At 37.6% G+C, this 18,712-nt stretch overlaps 1 protein-coding gene across 2 annotated transcripts in view; it reads right to left on the bottom strand.

Annotated features, from left to right (window-relative positions):
• Positions 1–18,712, bottom strand: part of GMPS (guanine monophosphate synthase) — a 76,501-nt gene that overhangs the window by 9,709 nt on the left and 48,080 nt on the right. For both annotated transcript variants that reach the window (XM_039480276.2, XM_074405542.1), the window contains 4 exons: positions 14,858–14,963; positions 11,078–11,193; positions 7,690–7,815; positions 3,060–3,175 (listed from right to left, as the gene is read on the bottom strand). In XM_039480276.2, the coding sequence (XP_039336210.1) occupies positions 3,060–3,175; positions 7,690–7,815; positions 11,078–11,193; positions 14,858–14,963 (464 nt within the window). The remainder of the gene's footprint in view (positions 1–3,059; positions 3,176–7,689; positions 7,816–11,077; positions 11,194–14,857; positions 14,964–18,712) is intronic.

Below are 18,712 nucleotides of genomic sequence, written 5' to 3'. Positions count from 1 at the left end.
ACAGTTAAAATTTTAAAATGGGTGTCTTTATGACAAGACTTCATAAACTAGTAACATACTATATACTAAGATACACCAGAAATCTCCAAGAGAAAACTGCAGTGAATTTCCCAAAATTAGTTGACTATTCATATTCTTTTCTCTACTTGAGAAACAATTGTCCTAGAGAGGTTCGCATTTGTACCTCATTAAAAAGGCTGCTGAGATAGGATTTTGTATCCTACTTTCCTCAAAAAAAAAATAATAATAATTCATTACTGTTTTATATAAATGTCTGAAAGACATTAAGATACAATGCAAATATCGTCATGTTAACTAGAGTACAGTTTAGAGGAAATTAGAATCAGACAATTTTAACAACTTGAAGTGTTACGTTTTGGTTTGAAGGGATCTGTTTCACAGTCTTCACCCAGAAAACAAGAGGGAATCAGGGTAGATATATGAGTGCCATTTAGCTAATTCTCCCTACTCTAACTCCAGCCAGTAGACAGTTATTGCTTTTCGGTAGTCCTATTTTTAGCAAAGAAAATAAATCTCCCCGGCAACTATCATGGTAAAGTTTCTATTTTTTTTTTCTTTTTTTCTTAATATATACTTAGGTAAAACACACCAAAGAAAACCATATTAGCAAAAAATCCCCCAATACCACCAATTACTTTATTGTCTCCTTCCAAACACTGCAACAGAAGCAAAGTTTTTCTCCCATGCACAGACAGTAAGCTATATTTTTTCTAAACAATATAGTTCCTAGAGCTCATAAAAGATATTGAGAGGAGAAAGTTAAGAGAATGCCATGAACTTGTTCTTTTCACCTTCTTATTTCTTACAAACAAGAGTAATCACTAGAATGTACTGGGACAGGTATTCGCCCACACTGCATATGACAGTAAAACTGGAACAGTCCCTTCCTGTACAAAGATTCCCTCATCCAAATTAGGGAAATAAACTGGCAAAAATGGAAGAATATTTTTCTTCCATTTTTGGAACTAGCAAAGAAATCTAAAGTTCACCAAAATTCTTTTAAGAGCTTGCTGGGTTCATATTTTGAAATCTAATTTTTTGTTGGCTGGTCATAAGGCTTTTTATTTTTTTCTTTTTTGAGAAGGGAGGAAGGAGGACGGAAGAGACAAATAGGGAAAACAGAGAGAAACTGGAATATACAAATAAAGTTTAAACAAGGATGTGTGTCCTTTGGCAAAAGAAAAAGAAGATAAAACTGTAAGAATGCTGTGAATGAAGAAATATTCTAATTATATAGTAAAAGCAGTGGAGTTAAATTTAGGGAAATTTTCTGTGTGATATGTGAAGTTTATATATAGTATTCTTCAGAAGACAAATTATGAGCCACTGTTCTAACCTAGATAATTATCTCCACTCAAAACAAGCAATTACAAATTTATCATTATTGAAGTTTTTTGTTGTTTGGTTTTTTTTTTTTTTTTTTTGAGAAAGGGTCTCACTCTGTTGCCCAGGCTGGAATGCAGTAGCACGATATTGGCTCACTGCAACCTCCACCTCCCAGGCTCACTTGATCCTCCCACCTCACCCTCCCAAGTAACTAGGACTACGGGCACATACCACCATGCCCAGCTAATTTTTGTATTTTTTGTAGAGATGGAGTTTCACCATGTTGCCCAGGCTGGTCTCAAACTCCTGGGCTCAAGTGATCCATTTGCCTTGGCCTCCCAAAGTGGTAGGATTACAACATGAGCCACCATGCCTGGCCCCCATTATTGAAGATATTAATAACTCTATTTTTCAGTATATTAAAGATGCTTCTATACGTGGGGGTCTTCAGTTCATTTGAGTAAGCCTTTAAATGAGCATATTTCCATCAGTAAAAATGTGGCTTTCCTGTAACTCCTTATTCTCTAACTATACAGACTCTGCTAGGTTAACATGAAAAGGTAAACTTCTAATTTCTGTAGCAATTTGAGTAAAATGAAATCTCAAGTAATTCTTTTTGGTGTTAACTGTCTAACACCCATGAAGAAATGTGAAGAGTGTGAATAACTGTGGAATAAGAACATTTAATTAGCAATCTAGTATAAAGTAAGTGAATTTTTGAACTATATATGGTATGAAGCACTGAGTATTAGAAATAGATTATAAATCAGCTGTTGACATATCCAATGTAATACACTGATATGTAAATTAAAGAAAAATTAATCTAAAATGTAAATTATATATTTAAATGTAACTATTTTAATGCTATCTGGCATATGCCTATTTCTTTTCTTCGATTTTTCCTTAGGGTTACTATTAAATTAACCAAGTCTTCATTTTTGTTTGAGGGGGGGGTTCTTTGTTTTGTAGGGTGTGTGTGTGTGTGTGTGTGTGTGTGTGTGTGTGTGTGTGTGTTACGTAACTCTGTTTGTAATTCTATAACCTGGATGTACTTTTTTCAATCCTTCTGGAATAAAACATATTACCACAAAACCAATAGCTAATATAAGCCACTAATTTAGAAGATATGTTTTACAGTTGCCTTTAGTATTACACTAAAAATAAAAATCTTTCTCCTTTATAATTTTTTAGGCCAGGCATGGTGGCTCACACCTGTAATCCCAGCACTTTAGGAGGCCAAGGTGGGCGGATCACGAGGTCAAGAGATGAGATCATCCGGGACAACACGATGAAACTCCATCTCTACTAAAAATACAAAACTTAGCTGGATGTGGTGGTGTGTACCTGTAGTCCCAGCTACTTGGGAGGCTGAGGCAGGAGAATCACTTGAACCCAGGAGGCAGAGGTTGCGGTGAGCCAAGATGGCCAGGGCACTCCAGCCTGGCAATGGAGTGAGACTCCATCACAAAAAAATAATAATTTTTTCACAGATGATTACATTGTGATGAAGCATCAGAACACAAGATAATATTAAATATCTGCTTAACTGTGACCTATGTGCATATTTGAATTACAAACACAGCCATTTACTCTTACCTACATCACCTGCCTATATCTACACTTGAGCCTTTTGGTCTTTCATTAATGGAAAGCCCTTAAGAAACGCATCCTTCCATTACACATGCCCCCACCCCGGCTCCTGTGGAACACACCTGTTAACATTGTGACACATGCGAGGTATAAGCCTAGCCAGAAAAATAAGAGATTCCCAGTCAGGTTCATCTTTACTGGAGATTCCACACACGTAACTGTAGGAACGACAGTCACCCTGAAAATAAAAATATATTCAATAATTTTTCTTAATGAAAAGATGCATTGGTTCAATTTGAGAAATCCGTTTTAAAAAAAAAAAAACAAAAACAAAAAACAAAGCAGCAGCAGCAAAGGAAAGGGAAAGCGGCAAGGGAGAAGAAAAGGAAAAGGAAAAGGAAAGGAAGCACTGAAAAACATCTTATGCATGGTCACACTATTTTTTCTTTTCTTTTTTTTTTTTTTTTTTGAGACAGACTTTGCTCTTGTTGTCCAGGCTGGGGTGCAGTGGCACAATCTCGGCTCACCGCAACCTCTGCCTCCCAGGTTCCAGTGATTCTCCTGCCTCAGATTCCCAAGTAGCTGAGATTACAGGCATGCACCACCACACGCGGCTAATTTTGTATTTTTAGTAGAGACAGGGTTTCTCCATTTTGGTCAGGCTGGTCTCAAACTCCTGACCTCAGGTGATCTGCCCGCCTTGGCCTCCCAAAGTGCTGGGATTACAGGCATGAGCTTCCATGCCCAGCCGGTGACACTATTCATAGTAATTTTTTATTTGTTTTTTGAATAAGAACATATTATTTGAATGGTATTATTTGAATGAAAGTATATATTAGATGCTTCTCTAATGGTATAAATAAATTCCAAATTAAAATTCTGTATTAGATCCTACCTGAATCAGTTAAGACATAAATAAAGTATCAGGTACTATCAAGAATTTTTGCTGAACAAGGTGTCATAATCCCAGCACTTTGGGAGACTAAGGTGGGCGGATCACCTGAGGTCAAGAGTTTGAGACCAGCCTGGCCAAGATGATGAAATGCCATCTCTACTAAAAATACAAAAAAAAAAAAAAATTAGCTGGGCATGGTGGCATGCACCTGTAGTTCCAGCTACTCAGGAGGCTGAGGAAGGAGAATTGCTTGATCCCAGGAGACAGAGGTTGCAGTGAGCAGAGATCGAGTTACTGCACTTCAGCCTGAGTGACAAGCGAGACTGTGTCTCAAAAAAAAAAAAAAGAATTTATTCAACATTCCCATTACCTGCACACCTATGGATAACCAGCATATTTAATTTGGCAGACAAGGCCAGGAACAGAGGCTCACACCTATAATCCTAACACTTTGGGAGGCAAGGGTGGGTGGGTTAGTTGAGCCCAGGAATTTGAGACCAGCCTGGACAATATGGCAATAACCTATCTCTACAAAAACAAACAAACAACAACAAAAAAAACAACTACCAAAATTAGCTGAGCAATGTGGTGGCATGTACCTGTAGTCCCCCCTACTCAGGAAGCTGAGGTGGGAGGATCACCTGAGCCCAAAGGAGGTTGAGGCTACACTGAGCAGTGATCATGCCACTATGCCACTGCACTCTAGCCTGGGCAACCGAGTAAGATCCCATCTCAAAAAAAAAATTATAAAATTATTTTAAAAACTGTAATTTGGCAGACAAGATCTGCTCATGATTTTTGAGTAGATAAAGAATTCTTTTTTTTTTTTTTTTTGAGACGGAGTTTCGCTCTTTGTTACCCAGGCTGGAGTGCAATGGCGCGATCTCGGCTCACCGCAACCTCCGCCTCCTGGGCTCAGGCAATTCTCCTGCCTCAGCCTCCTAAGTAGCTGGGATTACAGGCACGCGCCACCACGCCCAGCTAGTTTTTGTATTTTTAGTAGAGACGGGGTTTCACCATGTTGACCAGGATGGTCTCGATCTCTTGACCTCGTGATCCACCTGCCTCGGCCTCCCAAAGTGCTGGGATTACAGGCTTGAGCCACCGCGCCCGGCGATAAAGAATTCTTAAGTGAGAGACAAAAACAATTCACACTTACCAAAATGTGTTTCAGTATCAGCTTAAAAGTAAATTTTAAAATAAGTAAATAAAGCTGATTATAATGTAATCCCCTTTCCTGTGTCTTGTCTAATCCAAGTAATTTGTTTTTTTATGAAAAGCAATTTTAAAATGTAATAGATTAGAGAAGTACCTAATGCCCAGAATGGCAGGTACTAAGAATGTGAAAATTCAACATATGTGAATGCTAATGTGATAGCGTCTAAAAAAGTGTAAAATGCACATGCTCTTTAACATGGAAAATGATCCTACATAAGTAGATGGATAACTGACGGAATGCCTGTAATAATAAAATCTGAGAACAGTTTAAATGCCCATTGGTTAGAAGAATAAATTGTGGTATGCAGAGAATATGAGGGAAGAGTTAAGAACAATCTACTTGGAAAGGCACAGAAAGGTAATTTCACGATGTTCAGTTAAAAAAAAAGTTGACAATGTATACCCAAAATCCTCTTTTGTTTTCTTTTTAAAATGTTTCCAGAAAGACGCATATGAAACTTAACTGGAGAGTAAAAATACAAAGAATTTTTTTAATGTATTTTGTTTTTTTACAAATGTGGTTTACTTTGGTATTTAGAAAATAAAATGCATTGTTATACTAATCATGAACCATCTTTTTTTATCTGAGCTTGCAAGAGTCTAAGCTTCAAAGAGTAAGAGACTAAAGTTAGTTATCTAATAACAAAAGAAAATTTTATTTTGGTGGGAAAAGTAGTAGAGCCCAAATAAGTTTCAATTTCAAGAAACTTGTTGAATGTTCACTCATTCAACAAATCATATTACCTCAAATATCTATTTATAACACTTCTCTTTAAAAAAAAGAGTGGGGAACCATTTCAACTCAACTCCCTGTGTAGTAAGAGCATACAGACGTAGAAGTTCTCTGTAACAAATCTACTTAAAACTGAGAACACTTTTAATAATTAAATAACCTGTCCACAACTGTATTTTTATAAAGTAGGGTAATACTGCCTATAAGCATCATTGCAAATTTCAAAATAAATTTGTATATAAATGAGATAATCCATAAACCACTGAAAAAATATCAGTAACTCCAAGTAAGGTTATTTCAATAGTGACTCTAAAACAACATTAAGTGGCTTACAAGATTTGGCCTTTAAAAAGAAGGCAAGAGGCCGGGCGCGGTGGCTCAAGCCTGTAATCCCAGCACTTTGGGAGGCCGAGGCGGGTGGATCACAAGGTTGAGAGATCGAGACCATCCTGGTCAACATGGTGAAACCCCGTCTCTACTAAAAATACAAAAAATTAGCTGGGCATGGTGGCGTGTGCCTGTAATCCCAGCTACTCAGGAGGCTGAGGCAGGAGAATTGCCTGAACCCAGGAGGCGGAGGTTGCGGTGAGCCGAGATCACGCCATTGCACTCCAGCCTGGGTAACAAGAGCGAAACTCCGTCTCAAAAAAAAAAAAAAAAAAAAAAGAAGGCAAGAGTTTCTTCACCCAAATAACTGGCTCTATCACTTTCATGAACTAAAATACTTTAGTTTGCTTTAATAATAACAATCAATTTTTACCTTGTTTTATTTACAGGCAGAACTGCATGAATTCAAAGTAAGGCGGAATTTAAACTGACAGATTCATATATTTAGAAAAAATATTAGGTTTTCAATGAATAATCTCTAAAACAGTAGAATTTTTTTCTACACATAATTTTAACTAGAGGACATTATTAACACATTAACCCTATAACTGGCACTTACACCATTTTGGAGTTGAACCACTGACACTTCTAGTTTCCATTTAACCACAAACTTGAAATAAAAGAAAATAAACCTTCCTCTTCCCTACCCCCGCACATTTTTTGTTCACCAAAAACTCATTAGAGGATCATATAAAGGAGAAGGCTGGGCACAGTGGCTCACACTTCCAATCCTAACACTTTGGGAGGCCAAAGTGAAGGATCACTTGAGGCCAGAATTTTGAAGCCAGCCTGAGCAACCCAAGGAGACCCTATCTCTACAAAAAATTTAAAAATTAGACAGGCATGGTGGTGCATGCCTATAGTCCCAGCTACTTGGGAAGCTGAGGTGGGAGGGTCGCTTGAGCCCAGCAATTCAAGGCTATAGTAAGCCAGGATCACATCACTGCACCTAGCCTGGGCGACAGGGCAAGACCCTGTCTCCAAAAAGGGGGAGAAATTAACGTAATCATTTTTCAAGTAGCATTTTATAATTGAGAACTATATTATTCTCACATTCTTTTACAACTACAAAGGCAGAATAAACACAAAAAACATCAGTAGAACATGTTTCCTAGTATAGGGAATACACAAGCTGAGAACAGCACCCTAATTGGTGTAACATATTCATCTGGAGGCCTTCCTGTAGTTAAAAACTTCTAAAACCACAGTATATTTCACATATAGAAGGATAAATGATCTCTCAATCCCTGCCCTACAAGGCAGAAGTAAGCATGTCAACGCTACAGGAAATGGTTGCCTTCAATATTTGCCTTTGGTTAGAGTTCATAGGTTCCAAAATTATAAAATCTCAGCCTATTTAATTCCTGTAAATATTCACTCCCTAAACATTCTATAAAATATTACCTCTTATTTCTCTAAACTTGCTATATATATTTACATATGTCATTTTCCTAAGTAATCCTTATTTCAGTATTAGTAGGAAGAATGTATCACTGGTGAATGAATTCACACAACTCACCTGCACACCTACAGTTTTAATTGGCAGCAAGAAGGCATTCAGTGAATGCAGACTTGTAATTTGCATCAGCTTCTCCTGATCCTCTTCTGTTGTGCAGGCTTTGACTCTCTGTAATAGGGTATGTGGCTGAGAAAAAAACCAAAGAGGCATTTTTTTCAGTTTTAAGAAATAAGGTATTCACTCTTTTATTATTACTACTATCTTATGTATCTACACTTACTGGTTTTTAGTGGTGGATTGTATTTGGTATCTCCTTGACTTGTGTGTGCTATGCACTATGCCAGAAACTCACTCCTGAGGGCTAGGACTATGAAGTCTTAGGATAAGAAATACAAACTATATTTACATACATCAAGGCTTTAGTACACTGCCACCAGCAAGTGATACACCTCATCTGAGTCAAATATTATCTCTAATACTTTTTGCCATAAAGTCAGTTTTGCCTGAAATTAATATAGCTCTAGTCATTTCTTTATTTACCTGGAATATGTTTTCCATTCTTTTAACTTTGACTCCTCCCATTCCTGTTGTAAATAAACTATACTTTTCATATCTACTATACTAAACAGATTTTAGTTTTCAATCTAGTTTGACAGTCTATGTTAGTCCTTTTAATTAATTATGGGTTAATAATATAGTTAATAATATAACTATATTATTAATATTAATAATATAGTTAATAATATGTCCATAATAAAAAATGGGACAATTTTATTCTGTAATTATCCCATTTTTCACTCTTACTCCTTTCTTGCTGTCTTTTGAACTGGTGATTTCTCTCATCTCATTTATTTCCTCTTTATCGTTTTTGGAGTTAAATCCTCTATTTCTATTCTTACAGTAGTTCCCCTTTAGTGTTAACAAGGACACTTGATAATCTTCTGTCCTTCTGGCAAATAATACAAGCATCTTTGAATTCTTTAGCTCAAATCAATTCCTTTGTGCTTACATGTAACTTCAGCTAAACATTGTTACATATTTTCTAATTAACAAGAACAACCAGAGATCATTTTTACCTCATCAATTTTATAATTATTTTTATCATTTTATACAGTCCATGTTTGTTTCAGTTTTACTCATTCACCATCCTCTTTGCTTGACATTCCTTCTTGTATCTCACACCTTTCTTCTGGTATCCTGCTGCTTCTCCTGAAGTCAGTTCGTTACAACAATGGTTCTCAACCCTAACTGCACAAATTACTTGGGCTCCTCAGGTCCCAGCTCAGACCAATTAAATTCTAGGGCTATACATAAAGAATAGTATACTTCAAAAGCTTCCCCAGATGATTCTAACATACAGCCAGAGTTGAAAATCATTGCCTTTAGTTTCTTAAGTAAGGAATTGTTGGCAGTAAATTCTGTTTAATCTCGAAATAACTTTATTTTGCCCTTGTTTTTAAAAGACAGTTTAGTAGTTCAAAGTCTTGCCTTTACTGTTGCTTTCAGTATAATTTCCTGGGTAGGTAATTAATCTGTTCTCTGCAGCTGCTCTGTCTTTGGCAGTCCTTAATTTCTCTAATATATGCCTACTAGGTATCAAATTCTTTCCCTTTATTATACTTGGAATGTGTTATGTTTCCTGAATCTGAGCCATCATGTCTTTTACCAGTGTAGAGGAATTAATATATATTTTTACTACTATCTGCTTCTGGATATATGTTAGCACTTACCTTATCCTTCTGTCTAAACCTCCTCTACCCATATTTTCTTTATAATGGTTTGTCCTAATTTCTGAATAATCTCTAAACAACTTTGACTTTGCTAATTCTCTCTTTAAGCTGTTTTTCAGTTATTTTCATTCTTGAATTTAGGTTCTTTTCAAATCTGCTCAGTTATTTTTAGTAGTCTCTTATACATTATTCTTATTATCGATAGCTTATTTCGATTTACTTTACATATTGCTTGTTAATTCCAGTAAAGTCTTTGAGGGTCTTGTTCTGACAGTTTTTTACCTTCTTTTTCAAGGTGCCTTAATTCTATATGTGATTTATATTTTTTATTATAACCTCATACTTATTGAAAACCTATCTATGAGAAGCCTTTGGGACCTAGGTGAAGATATTCTAAAGAGAATCTGTACTGTTCCTTGCCTAACTCCTGTAAGCACTACCAACCCAGATCCACTTTAAAATTCTTACATTGCCAATTTTCAGACCACACACATTACATAAATTAAAACCCCAAATCTGCAGAATTAAGCAGACTTAAGAACTTTTCCATTCACCTTCAATTTGGAGCCAAAGTGCTGCACAGTGTGACAATATCTGATCCAATCTATGGCCCTTCTTGGACTCAGTCTCATACTCAGACATCTGTACATGAATGAAACTGTTAAAACCCAAATCCTAGACCACAAAGGATTAGTTGCTGTCCTCAGAGAAGCAGACAGTGTTGGCTTCTTAAAATGATACTCCCAATAAATTCCTGACAATCCATTTCCCTTACTTTCTTGCAATACACATAAAAGAGTGGTTTAAAATACTTTATCTTGCCGGGCGCGGTGGCTCAAGCCTGTAATCCCAGCACTTTGGGAGGCCGAGGCGGGTGGATCACGAGGTCAAGAGATTCAGACCATCCTGGTCAACATGGTGAAACCCCATCTCTACTAAAAATACAAAAAATTAGCTGGGCATGGTAGCGCATGCCTGTAATCCCAGCTATTCAGGAGGCTGAGGCAGGAGAATTGCCTGAACCCAGGAGGCGGAGGTTGCGGTGAGCCGAGATCGCACCATTGCACTCCAGCCTGGGTAACAAGAGTGAAACTCCGTTTCAAAAAAATAAAATAAAATAAAATAAAAAATAAAAAAATAAAATACTTTATCTTGCATTTTTAGAGACTCAGGATATCTATTCTTATATGGCTGGAAGGAAAAATGTGCATACAGCCATAAAAAACAATGAGTTCATGTCCTTTTAGGGACTTGGATGAATCTGGAAACCATCATTCTCAGCAAACTGACACAAGAACAGAAAACCAAACACCGCATGTTCTCACTCATAGGTGGGTATTGAACAATGAGAACACGTGGACTCAGGGAGAGGAGCATCACACACTGGGGGCAGTTGGGGGTGCCGAGGGGAGGGACAACAGGGGGTGGGGAGGGTGGTGAGGGATAACATGGGGAGAAATGCCAGCTATAGTATGCACCTATGCAACAACCCTGCGTGACCTCTACATGTACCCCAGAACGTAAAGTAAAATTAAAAGAAAAGAAAAGAAAAATGTGCATATAAGAATATCTGTGGAACAATTTCTCCACAGTCATTTCAAAGATTATATTACTCTGAATTTTCAAATTATAAGACCCTAAAAAATTCATTATAAATGCTGGTGTATAATAAGAATCCATTCAATTTCTTGTAATGTTTAGCTGTGTCAAATTATTACCTTTTTAACACTTGCAGAAAAATCAGCTACTATTTTCAAAATATTGTTGGTTTCAGGAAAGTCTTTACAAATGTAAGGTTCTTCAGCACATATTACTCTGATTGCCAGGCCAGGACCTAAAGATAAGAGTAACAATAGTACTTAACATTAATGTTATATTTCTAACATAAAAATCTAACATAAAACTGCCACTATTTTCAAAATACAAAAACTTTCCAAAATTAAAATCTATCTGCCGTAAGTATTTAATTCCAAATATAGCTATTAGTTTCCCATTCAACTCAGCATTTTTTAGAATGCTTCAACACGCTAAAAATGTTGTAACATTTAGAATGCTGCAACATTTGAGTTATGCACACTTTTTGGTCTGCATAACTTTTTGGCATATTAGTCTCTTTTCCTAAGTTTCTTCAACTATAAAACAGTATAATGCTATCATAGCTTCCACTGTGAGGCTGAAATAAGACAATATGTTTAATTCTTTTCATATCAATCATTCGTATCTCCCTTTTTAAAAAAGAGATGGAGTCTTGCTCTGTCTGTCATCAAGGCTGGAGTGCAATGGTGCAATTATTTCTGAGTGCAGCCTCAAACTCCTAGGCTCAAACAGTCCTCCTACCTCAGCCACCTGAGTAGCTGGGATTACAAGCACATGCCATCACGCCTAGCTAATTTTTTCAGTCAAGATGTGGGTCTCACTATGTTGCTCAGGCTGGTCTTGAACTCCTGGGTTTCAGCGATGCCCTACCTCAGCTTCTGGAAATGCTGGAATTACAGGCGTGAGCCACTGCATTTGGCCTATCCTGTTTTTACAGTTCATCTATTAGGTATCACAGAATTATCCAGTAAATACTTTAAGTTCATAACAGACGTGCCAATCTGTTCAAAAATTTTTAAGGGCATTTTCTAACATATACATTAGAGGACCGTATAATTAACCACCTTTCTCATCACCCAGCTTCAACTATCAATCCAATTTTAGGAATGGTATTATACTGTTAATATACATATATATATATAAAATCAAACATATATATATATATATGTATATATATATATATATATATATATATATATATATAATCAAATACATACATAATCAAATACCAAAAAATGTGAACTGTTATTTCTAATTTATTTTATTTTGACAGAGTCTCATTCTGTCACCCAGGCTGGAGGGCAGTGGTGCCATCTCAGCTCACTGCAACCTCCAGCTCCCAGATTCAAAAGATTCTCCTGCCTTAGCCACCCTTAGCAGCCACTAGTAGTAGCTAGTACAGGCATGCACCACCATGCCCAGCTATTTTTTTGTATTTTTAGTAGAGATAGGGTTTCACCACGTTGGATAGGCTGGTCTAGAACTCCTGACCTCAAGTGATCCACCTGCATCAGCCTCCCAAAATGTTGGGATTACAGGCATGAGCCATCACACCCGAACTCTATTTTACCAAATACACAGAAGTTGGCAAAAACACAAGGTATGCATAGATCTATGAAAAACTGGATTCTGCTACTTTACTACAACAGAAAAGGCATCACTTGAGATGTCTAGTTACAGGCAAAAACTCAGCTATGTCCATTAATTCCCTTGTCTCATTCTTTACCTTTAGAATGAACAGCATATTTAAGATAATTTTTAAAGCAGCAAAACTATTTTTGCCAATGAAATCTTACATAATAGAAAACTCAACACATAAAATAGGTTTTTAAAACATCAACTGAGTCTAGATGAAATAACAACCAAGAGCACAGAACACCTGGCTTCCCTCTATTACATTCACAGACCACTCTTTTTTTTTTTTTTTTTTTTTTTTTTTTTTTTTCAGACAAAGTCATGCTTTGTTGTCCAAGTTAGAGGGCAGCGGTACAATCTAGGCTCACTGCAACCCCACTTCAAGCCATTCTCCTGCCTCAGCCTCCTGAGTAGCTGGAATTACAGACAACTGCCATGACACCTGGCTAATTTTGGTATTTTTAGCAGACTCAGGGTTTCACCATGTTGGCCAGGCTGGTCTCGAACTCCTGGCCTCAAGTGATCCACCCACCTTAGCCTCCCAAAGTGATGGGATTACAGGCATCAGCCACCACACTGGCCCACAGACCATTCTTTGCCAGCATGCAGGTTAGGGACTAAAGATCTTAAATTACTCAATCTGACTACTAGATTTGATAACAAGTACTAATCACCACATAGGTTATATATTTGTAAAACTGTTTATGGAGCCAATATGATCATTAACAGTATAAACTCTAGCCAAGTATGGTGGCTCACATCTGTAATCCCAGCACTTTGGAAGGCTGAGGTGGGCAGATCACAAGGTCAAGAGATTGAGACCATCCTGGCCAATGGTGAAACCTCATCTCTACTAAAAATACAAAAAATTAGCTGAGTGTGGTGGTGCACACCTGTAGTCCCAGCTACTCGGGAGGCTGAGGCAAGAAAATCACATGAACCCTGGAGGCAGAGACTGTAATGAGCCAAGAATGCACCACTGCACTCCAGCCTGGTGACAAAGCGAGACTCTTTCTTAAAAAAAAAAAAAAAAAAAAAAAAAAAACAAGAGCATAAACTCTGAGGTAAAAATTATTGGGGCTATAACAGTGGCTTCATTGCTCTGAATCTTCTTAAGTTTTGGCAAATTAGTCTCTCCCTAGGTTTCTTCAGCTATAAAACAGGATACTAGTTTCCACTGTGAGGATCAAATAAGATAATAAAAAGTATTTAGCAAAGTGCCTAGCACATAAAAAGTACTTAAGAAATGTTGGCTAATACTAGTTTTTCAATTCAATTAGGTCATTCTCCTGAATCATCACCTAATCACCATTATTACAATGAGCTAGAATCTGATGAGGTGCGGACTTGTCCAAGCTCTCAAGAACTAATAACAAAAACAGGTTAAGACTTGCCATCCTAACTTTACAACTATCACCTCTAATTTTTTTCTATATGACAGCAAATGGAGTACTATTTGTTCAGAAATTAGTTACATAGAGCATTGTGCCAAGAATTTTCTGCACAGAAAGAAGTGGTTCATCCATTCAAACAAGTCAAACATAGGACAAGGATTTTAAAGAAACAAGGTTAAATCCTCACATTTTCCATGGAATGCACCATGGTATGGTACAAAGAATATAACAAATCCTAGGTCTACTACTAGGATTGTATGGCACTGTTATTAAAATATCTTGTATCCTGGCCGGGCGCGGTGGCTCAAGCCTGTAATCCCAGCACTTTGGGAGGCCAAGGCGGGTGGATCATGAGGTCAAGAGATCGAGACCATCCTGGTCAACATAGTGAAACCCCGTCTCTACTAAAAATACAAAAAATTAGCTGGGCATGGTGGCGCGTGCCTGTAATCCCAGCTACTCAGGAGGCCGAGACAGGAGAATTGCCTGAGCCCAGGAGGCGGAGGTTGCGGTGAGCCGAGATCGCGCCATTGCACTCCAGCCTGGGTAACAAGAGCGAAACTCCATCTCAAAAAAAAAAAAAGAAAAAAAAAAAAAAAAATATCTTGTATCTTGGTTTTCTCATCTGATGTCAACATCATATTCCAGATTACCAGGGATCATGTAATACTTAAATACAAATAGAATGGAAAATGAGTATTTAATAAAATGAAGTAAATACAGTAGATTCTCAAAAGATTTTGTTTGTTCCCTAACCATCCTTTCCTTTCTCTCATGTTACATATTCCCTGAGATGACAGATTATTTCAGAACTGTATGAACTAATTTTTCTTCAACATGAAGATCTAAACAAAATTCAATTCTAATTTTTACCTGGAAATGGATGCCTGGAAACTAACTCTTCTGGAAGTCCAAGTTCTCTGCCCAAAATTCTCACTTCATCTTTATGAAAATCTTTCAGAGGTTCTATTACTCTTCCCTATTGGGAGGAAAGAAGCCAACCAATACAAGTTAGTAACCAAGATGATGCGGAAAACAAAGGGCAATCAATTATTAGGTTTTCCTGTTACCATTTTTCTTAGACTAACAGATTCTTATTAAAAAATGTATCTTTTAAAGTATTTGCTCCTATGTGCCTATAAGGAATTAGATGAATATTTTAGTGGTATCCTTATTTCTCTTCAAGGCAAATTTTAAACACATATTTTTAAGATATAAATAAATCATGGTAAACCAACCTATCATCTCTGATCTAGTTTTCATTAGAATACAATTAGAAAATACACTAGTGTTTCAAAATTAAAATTCTCCAAATGTTATCATTGAGAAAATGAAAAGACAACTAACAGAACTAGAGAAAACATTTGTAAATCATGTATCTGATAAGACTTGTAACCAGAATATATAAAGAACATTTACAACTCAATAATAAAAAGATAAATAACTCAACTGAAAAATAAGCAAGGCTAATGGGTACTAGGCTTAATACTTGGGTGATGAAATAATCTGTGTAACAAATCCCCATGATACAAGTTTACCTATCTAACAAACCTACACATATACCCTTGAATTGAAAATAAAAATTTTTAGGCCAGGCACGGTGGCTCACGCCTGTAATCCCAGCACTTCGGGAGGCTGTGGCAGGCAGATCACCAGAGGTCAGGAGTTTGAGACCAGTCTGACCAACACGGAGAAACCCGTCTCTACTAAAAATACAAAATTAGCTGGGTATGGTGGTGCATGCCTGTATTCCCAGCTATTGAGGAGGCTGAGGCAGAAGAATCACTTAAACCTGTGAGGTGGAGGTTGCAGTGAGCCAAGATCACACCACTGCACTCTAGCCTGGGCAACAAGAGCGAAACTCTGTCTTGAAATAAATAAATAAATAAATAAATAAATAAATAAATATAAAAGGTTTTTTTAAAAAACGAGCAAAGGATATAAATAGACATTTCTCCACAATACACAAATGGCCAATAATCAAGCACATGAAAAGATGCACAACATCATCAGCTATTAGGGAAATGCAAATGAAAACAATGAGACACATTACTTCATGTCCATTAGGATGACTAAAATTTTTATTCACTTTTTTTTTTTCTGGACAGAGTCTTCGTCTGTTGCTCAGGTGGGAGTGCAGTGGTGCAGTCTCAGCTACTGCAACTCTACTTTCCAGGTTCAAGGAATTCTCCTGCCTCAGCCTCCGGAGTAGCTAGGACTACTAGCATGCACCACCACACCTAATTTTTTGTTTTTTAGTAGAGACAGGGTTTCACCATGTTGGTCAGACTGTTCTTGAACTCCTGGCTTCAAGTAAGCCAACTGCCTTGGCCTCTCAAAGTGCTGGGATTACAGGCATGAGCCACTGTGCTTGGCCGGATGACTAAAAAAAATTTGTTTTGAGATGGAGTTTCACTCTTGTTGCCCAGGTGCAATCTCAGCTCACTGCAATCTCTGCCTCTCTGCAATCGCTTGGGTTCAAGCAATTCTCCCGCCTCAGCTTCCCGAGTGGCTCGGATTACAGGCATGCACCACCATGCCCGGCTAATTTTGTATTTTTAGTAGAGATGGGGTTTCTCCATGTTGGTCAGGCTTGTCTCGAACTCCTGACCTCAAGTGATCCGCCTGCCTCAGCCTCCCAAAGTGCTGGGATTATAGGCATGAGCCACTGTGCCCAGTGACTAAAATTTTTAAAAGTCAGGTAACACACCCATCAAAAAATAGAAAATAACAAATTGTAAGCACTGGAAAAACTGGAGTCCTTATGTACTTTTGGTTGGATTGTAAAATGGTGCAATTGCTATGGACAACAGGTTCCTCAAAAAATTAAAAAGAGAACTACCATATGATCCAGCAATTCCACTTCTGGGCATATATCCAAAAGATAAACAAAAATGGATAAGCAAAATGTGGTATATACATATAGTAGTATATTATTCAGTCTTTTTTTTTTTTTTTTTTCTGTAGTTTCACTCTTGTTGCCCAGGCTGGAGTGCAATGGCACAGTCTCGGCTCACTGAAACCTCTGCCCTGAGGGTTCAAGTAATTCTCCCGCCTCAGCTTCCCAAGTAGCAAGGATTCAGATGCCTGCCACCACACCCAGCTAATTTTTCTATTCTTAGTAGAGACGAGGTTTCACCATGTTGACCAGGCTGGTCTCAAACTCCTGGCCTCAAGTGATCCACCCACATCAGCCTCCCAAAGTGCTGGGATTATAGGTATGAGCCATCTTGCCTTGCAAAGTTAAATAAGCAAGTCACAAAAAGGCCAATACTGTATGATTTCACCTATATGAGGTATTTAAGGTAATGAAACACAGAAACAGAAAGCAGAATGGCGGTTACCAGAGGGTGGGGATTGGGGAAAAGGGGGAGTTGTTTTTTAATGTTTTTTAATAAAGTTTGTTTTGAAAGATGAAAAGTTCTGAAGATCTGTTTTACAACAATGTGAATACACCTAACACTACTGAACTGTATACTTAAAAACAGTTAAGGCCAGTCACAGTGGCTCACACCTGTAATCCCAGCATTCTGGTAGGCCAAGGCAGGCAGATCACCTGAGGTCAGGAGTTTGTGATCAGCCTGGTAAACATGGTGAAATCCCAACTCTACTAAAAATACAAAATTGATCAAGCCTGGTGGCACATGTAATCCCAGCTCCTTGGGAGGCTGAGGCAGGAGAATTGCTTGAACCCAGGAGGCAGAGGTTACAGTGAGCTGAGATCATATGACTACATTCCAGCCTGGGCAACAGAGTGAGACTTTGTTTCAAAAAAAAAAAGGTTTAAGATGGTAACTTTTACATTATGTGTTTTTTACAATAAGAAAAGAGATAACAAGTCTTGGTGAGGATGTGGAAAAATTGGAATCTCATATATTGCTAGTGAGAATGTAAAACCGTATCATCATTTTAAATAACAGTTTGGCAATTTATCAAAATGTTAAACCTTAAGATCTAGCAATTCTACTCCCAGGCATATACCAAAAAAATAAAAACACACATCCACAAAAACTTATAACCAATATTCATAGCAGCACTACTTATAACAGCCAAAAAGTGGAAATAACCCAAATTCCCATCAACTTATCAATGAATAAATAAAATGTAGTATACCCATATGATGGAATATTATCTAGCAATAAAAAGGAATAAAGTTCTGATACATGCAGCAACATGGATGAACTTTGAAAACATTAAGGTAAGTCAGTCATTAAAGATTACATATTATATGATTTCATTTATATAAAATGTCCAAAATAAGCAAATCTATAGAGACAGAAAATACAATTCATGTTGGTGATTGCCTAGGGCTGGCAAGAGAGGAGGAAAGGAGGAGCTGGGGAGTGGAAGCAGGATGACAATGACAACAAGTAGAATAAGGAGTGACTGCTAATGGGTATGAAGTTTGTTTTCAGGGTAATAAAAATGTTCTAAAATTAGATGCAGTGATAGCTGTGCAACTCTGTGAATATTAGGAAGAAGGAGGAGGGAAGAAATGTATCTACTTTGCCGGGCGCGGTGGCTCAAGCCTGTAATCCCAGCACTTTGGGGGGCCGAGGTGGGTGGATCACGAGGTCGAGAGCTCGAGACCATCCTGGTCAACATGGTGAAACCCCGTCTCTACTAAAAATACAAAAAAAAACTAGCTGGGCATGGTGGCGCGTGTCTGTAATCCCAGCTACTCAGGAGGCTGAGGCAGGAGAATTGCCTGAGCCCAGGAGGCGGAGG

The sequence above is a fragment of the Saimiri boliviensis genome, chromosome 9 (genome assembly GCF_048565385.1).
Source record: "Saimiri boliviensis isolate mSaiBol1 chromosome 9, mSaiBol1.pri, whole genome shotgun sequence".
NCBI classification, from domain to species: domain Eukaryota; kingdom Metazoa; phylum Chordata; class Mammalia; order Primates; family Cebidae; genus Saimiri; species Saimiri boliviensis.
Note: the sequence above shows the minus strand (reverse complement) of the source record. Positions and strands in the feature narration are given on the sequence as shown.